General features: G+C 46.3%; 1 protein-coding gene across 1 annotated transcript; it reads left to right on the forward strand.

Moving 5' to 3' along the window:
• The first annotated feature begins 4,283 nt into the window (after positions 1-4,283).
• Positions 4,284-5,286, forward strand: LOC108695990. Its single transcript, XM_018224949.2, has 2 exons — positions 4,284-4,612; positions 4,706-5,286. Exons 1-2 carry the CDS (start codon positions 4,284-4,286, stop codon positions 5,064-5,066), a joined length of 690 nt encoding a protein of 229 aa, XP_018080438.2. The 3' UTR covers positions 5,067-5,286.
• Positions 5,287-6,000: the final 714 nt, after the last annotated feature.

Below are 6,000 nucleotides of genomic sequence, written 5' to 3' on the forward strand. Positions count from 1 at the left end.
CAAAAATGCAGCCGACCTGTTCCCTTATATATATATATATATATATATATATATCTATATATATATATATATATATATATTATAACAAACAAGGGAAAGTTGTGCTCACCACTATTTTTTAAAAACCATTAGGCGGGGGTGCAATGAGGGTGAGACCACAAAATACATATAGACAAATACAAGATTCCTCTGCACTCAACCCATTATCAATATATTTAAGACAGAGACATTTTGTGCTACTGCTACTGAAAAATGCCTTACCCTTTAAACAACACAGGGATTGTTTGTCCATATATTGCAATATATTTAATAATAAACTCATCCCATATCTGGCCAGTCCTACACTCAATTTTATCTGATTCATTAAGAATTCTATTGCTTCATTATACATTTTACACAGGGACTAAGTTTTACCTGCAACTTAACTTGCTGCTTTCAAAGTAAAACTCCCAAACTTGGCTGCCCTTTTATTGGCCACCAGTGGGATCACCTGACTATAGCTGGGAAGGGTGGGAGCTACAACCTGGAGCTGGTCACTGCTCCTGTATAAACTATGGAGTTTTACTTTGAAAGCAGCAAGTAAGTTGCAGGTAAAACTTAGTCCCTGTGTAAAATGTATAATGAAGCAACAGAATTCTTAATGAATCAGATGAAAATTAAGTGTAGGACTGGCCAGATATGGGATGAGTGTGACGTAGTTGTTCAGCTTAAATATATTGCAATATATGGACAAACAATCCCTGTTTTGTTTAAAGGGTAAGGCATTTTTCAGTAGCACAAAATGTCGCTGTCTTAAATATATTGATAATGGGTTGAGTGCAGAGGACTCTTGTATTTGACTATATATATATATCTATATATATCTATCTATCTATCTATCTATATATATATATATACTGTATAGTGATCACTCCCTTTATCAGCTTAGTCGCTCTTCTCTGTACTTTCTCTATTTCATTACTGTCCCCCCTTGTGGGGGAGTGCATGGTATTGGGGTGCTCAAGTCATTGGGTGCAGTGACAGGTCTGTTTGTGTCCCAGTCCAATAGTAAATAACAGGGTGTTATGTAACCGGCAGGTCTCTGGCCGCCCCAGTAGGAATGCGGCTGAGGAACGACACTGCTGTACAGTCACTTATGGGAAGCACTCAGAAAGGGCGGGGCCAAATATATTTCTGAGGTTCAGCTCTGTGACTGGTTGGTTCCAGTTGGTACAAACACACCCTACGAATGGCCTGAATCTCAGCTCTGGACTGGGAGGGGAGAACAGCCTGTCTCTGTCATAAAGAACTCACCTTTCCCTGGGATACCGCACTCACAGGTACATACAGGTACAGAGACACCGCACTCACAGGTACATACAGGTACAGAGACACCGCACTCACAGGTACAGAGACACCGCACTCACAGGTACAGAGACACCGCACTCACAGGTACAGAGACACCGCACTCACGGGTACAGAGACACACAGAGTGAGAGACAGACACAGCCGCGAGAGAACATGCAATGAGACAGAGATTCCGGGGTCAAAGTGATTCCTGATTGCATTGTTTGGACAGTGGGTTCCACTTCAGTTTTGGGGATCAGAATCTGGGGGAACAAAGCTCATTCCCAATCAGGAGACACATGAGGAAATAACAAACTGAATCTCTGAGCCAGAACTTCCAGGTGAATGGACTTACCTGTCAGAACCTCCCAGAGAGAATTTGGGGTTTAAAACAGCGAGACCCACTTCCCTGGGGAGAGACACCTGGAAGCAAATCCTGCTGTGAGACAGACGTGCACTAGGTGAGTGAGCACTCAGGTGAATGGGGGTCGTACGTGCAGTAAGGGAATATAAAATTCAGTAAGAACATATATATATATATACTGACTATGAAGATTTTAATTCATCCAGGTCATAGTATATCTAGTATAGGTCAATCTAAAAACAACTGGACTTGCTGAGTAATCAATGAAGACGTTTCACTTCTCATCCGAGCAGCTTCTTCAGTACAACTGACTGGTGTGGGAAATTCTGGGCATATAAACTCTTCCACTAATCCAATCACAATGGCACTGATTGTAACTCTTCAGAGAGGTGAGACTCACAGAGGTGTATTTATGTGTAGTTACTGTGATAGGATTATCAATGTGTCATGTGACTCCTAGATACAGCTGTCACATGTGAGAGTTACATGAATGGATGTGTGACGTGTTCTGAATCCGCCGGGTACAGATGTTAGAACACATTGTATGTAGCAGACAGGTGGTGTCGAAGGCCCCCGCCTCTGTTCAGAGATGGTTTCTCCACCTTGACCTGAATCACCTCTTTCACGCCTTGTTCAAACCTTGAAAACGGAAGTATACAGGAAACCCACTCATACGGATCAATATCTGTTGTTTGATTCCCACCATCCACTGGAACACAAACTGGGAGTCATTAGAACTCTGCACCATAGGGCGGAATGTGTGGCAACTGATACAGAGTCCAAAGACAAAGAGCAAAAACATCTCAAAGGAGCTTTGAAAGCATGTGGCTCCCCAGACTGGGTCTTTGTCAAAACAGCAGCAACCGAGCCCAACAGGAACACCAATAGAAATAACCGCCCGGAGACACATAGTAGGCGAAACATAGTCATCCCATATGTAGCTGGAGTGTCAGAGAAACTCAGGAGGATTTTCTACAAACACCACGTCTCTGTGTTTTTCAAAACAAGCAACACACTGAGGCAAAAACTGGTACATCCAAAGGATCCAACACCAAAAGAACAACAAAGCAATGTGGTATACAGAGTCCAGTGTAGTGAGGAGAGCACAGATCTATACATTGGGGAGACAAAGCAACTGATCACCAAGCGAATGGGTCAGTATAGGAGGCAAAACTCTACAGGGAAAGACTCGTCTGTCTTTCTACACCTAAAAGACAAGGGACACTCCTTTGAAGATAACAAGGTCCAAATCTTGGATAAAGAAGACGCTGGTTTGAACGAGGCGTGAAAGAGACGATTCATGTCAAGGTGGAGAAACCATCCCTGAACAGAGGCGGGGGCCTTCGACACCACTTGTCTGCTACATACAATGTGTTCTAACTTCTGTACAACACGTCACACGTCCATTCATGTAACTCTCACAACTAACACCTGTATGTAGGAGTCACATGACACATTGGATAATCCTATCACAGTAACTACACACAATCAATTTCAGGAGTTACAATCAGTGCCATTGTGATTGGATTAGTGGAAGAGTTTATATGCCCAGAACTTCCCACACCAGTCAGTTGTACTGAAGAAGCTGCTCGGATGTGAAACGTCTTCATTGATTACTCAGCAAGTCCAGTTGTTTTTAGATTGACCTATACTAGATATATACTGTATATCTATCCGTATTCATCTAGTGGAGACCCCTGTGTTTTCCCAGAGTCAGTGACCCCTTACGTGGCATGAGGAATAAGAGGGATTTTCCCATTAAATCTGCAGGTACAGAAGAGCAGCAGGTGCTGGTGAATTAAATGGGTCAGTCAGTCTGTGGCCCCGTGTTGTGGATAAGGGGAGACACAAGGGCCCGAGTGAAAGACACAGTCAGTTCATACGTCAGTAAAGTGAACCCTACATTCCTCTGGGTCTTTACAACTCCCAGCACCCCTTAATTCCAAAAGCCGCAGTAGTTTTAGAAGCGGCTGAGGAGATGGGGTGGGATCAGACTGAGCTCAGACAGCTGCACCCCCAGTCCTGTGTTTTGGGGTTCATATTGTATTAATTGCTCTCTTACACTTTTCTGCTCATTCTCAGTTTGTTGCAGGGCACCCACTGGGGGTAAAGTTTTAGGAAGCTCAGACTTCACTGGGACCCTAAAAAAACAATAACCAATATAGAACAGGTGGCCCCAAAATAGTTCCCTTTGTTGGGCCCTAACAGGAAAAGTGGATACATGGCAGTTACTTTGGTTGGGTTAATCCTTATATATTGCTATGGCTGCCCCTCTCCCCAAGAGCTTACAATTTCAGTACCCGGGCAGAGAGGTCACATGATTTCCCAAGGCCACATGGAAGTGACACGGAATTACTGAGTCACAGTCATGTGACTTAACCCCAGAGGCGCCAGGTTTGTATGGACCTTGGCCACAAGGCTTGCGTCACAGTGATGTGCCAGTCGGATAACCCAACCCCTAAACTATTTCCCAGAGTTCCCCCTGTTTCCTCCTATGAGCAGCTCAGTGTGACTGGGGGGATCTGCCCCATGTGATTGTGGGGGGAGGCAGAAAGTGGATTAACCCTGGGCCCCCAGGGGGAAGTAGAGAAAGATGAAAAAGACACAACAATGTGTAATTGTGCCCCCTAATTCCCCCCCAGACAAGATGGTGTCCCAGCTGGTGATGAGGGGGATCCACCGCACGGCTATGACCTTCGGGATGGCGTTCCTGCTGGGGGGCGTTGTGATTCTCACCATCTCCGACCGAATGTTCATTTTGGGGGCCTGTTTCTTGGGGCTCGGCAGCCTGGTGGTGATTGGCTCTTTCCTGGTCTCTGTCTCGTCCTGCGTGAGGAAGAGGAGGAGGAACGACAATGAGGAGGAGGGGGGAGCACAGGCCCAAGCCCGGGGCACAGGACAGACTCACAGACAGACACACATGTAAGTACTGAGTACCTACCCCCCCCCCCAATGTCATTCACTCACTTTATCTCCCCCCCCAATATTATTCACTCACTTTCTGTCTCCCCCCAGGGACCCTGCCCAGTACGATGCCCCCCGCTATGAGGATGTGATGGTTCATGGACCTGCGACCGTCTGGACTGTGACGATTGGGCCGGTGCCGGATATTGAGCCCCCCCCATACAGAGACATCACAGGTGGGAAGGTGGAGCCCATGGGGGGGATCCGGGTGCAGCGCCCCACCATGCTGAGAATCAGCTCCGACATCCATGAATTTAAGAACAATGGGGTGATCCTGGAGGAACGTTGGCCGGAGCCCCTCACCCCCCCACCAGATTACAGAGAGGCCGAGATACAGTGGGAGGAGGATTTTGAGCAAACGACCACTGAACAGAGAGCAAGCTCTGCAGGACAGAGGGAAACTACACAGTGATTGGGCAGATACTCTGCATGAAAGGGCTTAGGAGCAATGCTCTGCAGCACAAAACCAATGTAAATGATCTGTGGGCCTAGCCAAGGACTATTGCTCTGCAGGACTGACCATTGTACAATGCTCTGCAGGACAAAACCAATGCACAATGCTCTGCAGGGATGGCCAGGACTATTGCTCTGCAAGACTGACTAATGCACAATGTTCCACAAGGACTACTGCTATGCATCACAAAACCAATGTACAGTGCTCTGCAGGACAAAGCCAAGGCACAATGCTCTGCAGGAATCACCAAGGACTATTGATCTGCAGGACAAAGCCAAGGCACAATGCTCTGCAAGGATGACTGCTCTGCATCACAAAACCAATGTACAATGCTCTGCAGGACTGGCCAAGGACTCTGCAGTAACAGAAATTTTTAGCCTGAGAGCCACAGAAACTAGTGAGACAGACAAGGGCAAAGTGCAATGCTCTGTGGATCTGGAAGAGGAAGAAATGCTCTGCGGGCAGGGTGAGGATGTTGAGCTGGACTCTGGGAAAAAAGCTCTGCTGGAATAAAAGCAGAAATGTGGGTCCTACCCTATGAATATGCAGAAAGCTGTGCATGATGGGAAATGTTCTGCTTTGTAAGACTAAAGATTAACCCCTCTGTAGCCAGAGCACCAAGCTGCTCATTGCTTATCTGCTGAGAGTGTTAATTATTCTGATCTGTGGGTGTCCAGTTGGCACTGATGTAAGTGGACCCCCGAGATTTGCTTTTCCTACTGATGGACTTTGGCAGCACTTCAATATTAACCCTTAAATGACTGGCCAGCAGGCGGGTTTCATAACGCTGGTCTACTTTGCACTGAACAGGTTTACATAATAATGGGAGGGGGTTTACGGTGATTAAGGGGTTAAACATATGCCTGGGGGCCAATCAGGGAATGTCAGTGAC

Source organism: Xenopus laevis, chromosome 7L (assembly GCF_017654675.1).
Source record: "Xenopus laevis strain J_2021 chromosome 7L, Xenopus_laevis_v10.1, whole genome shotgun sequence".
In the NCBI taxonomy this organism is placed as follows: Eukaryota; Metazoa; Chordata; class Amphibia; order Anura; family Pipidae; genus Xenopus; species Xenopus laevis.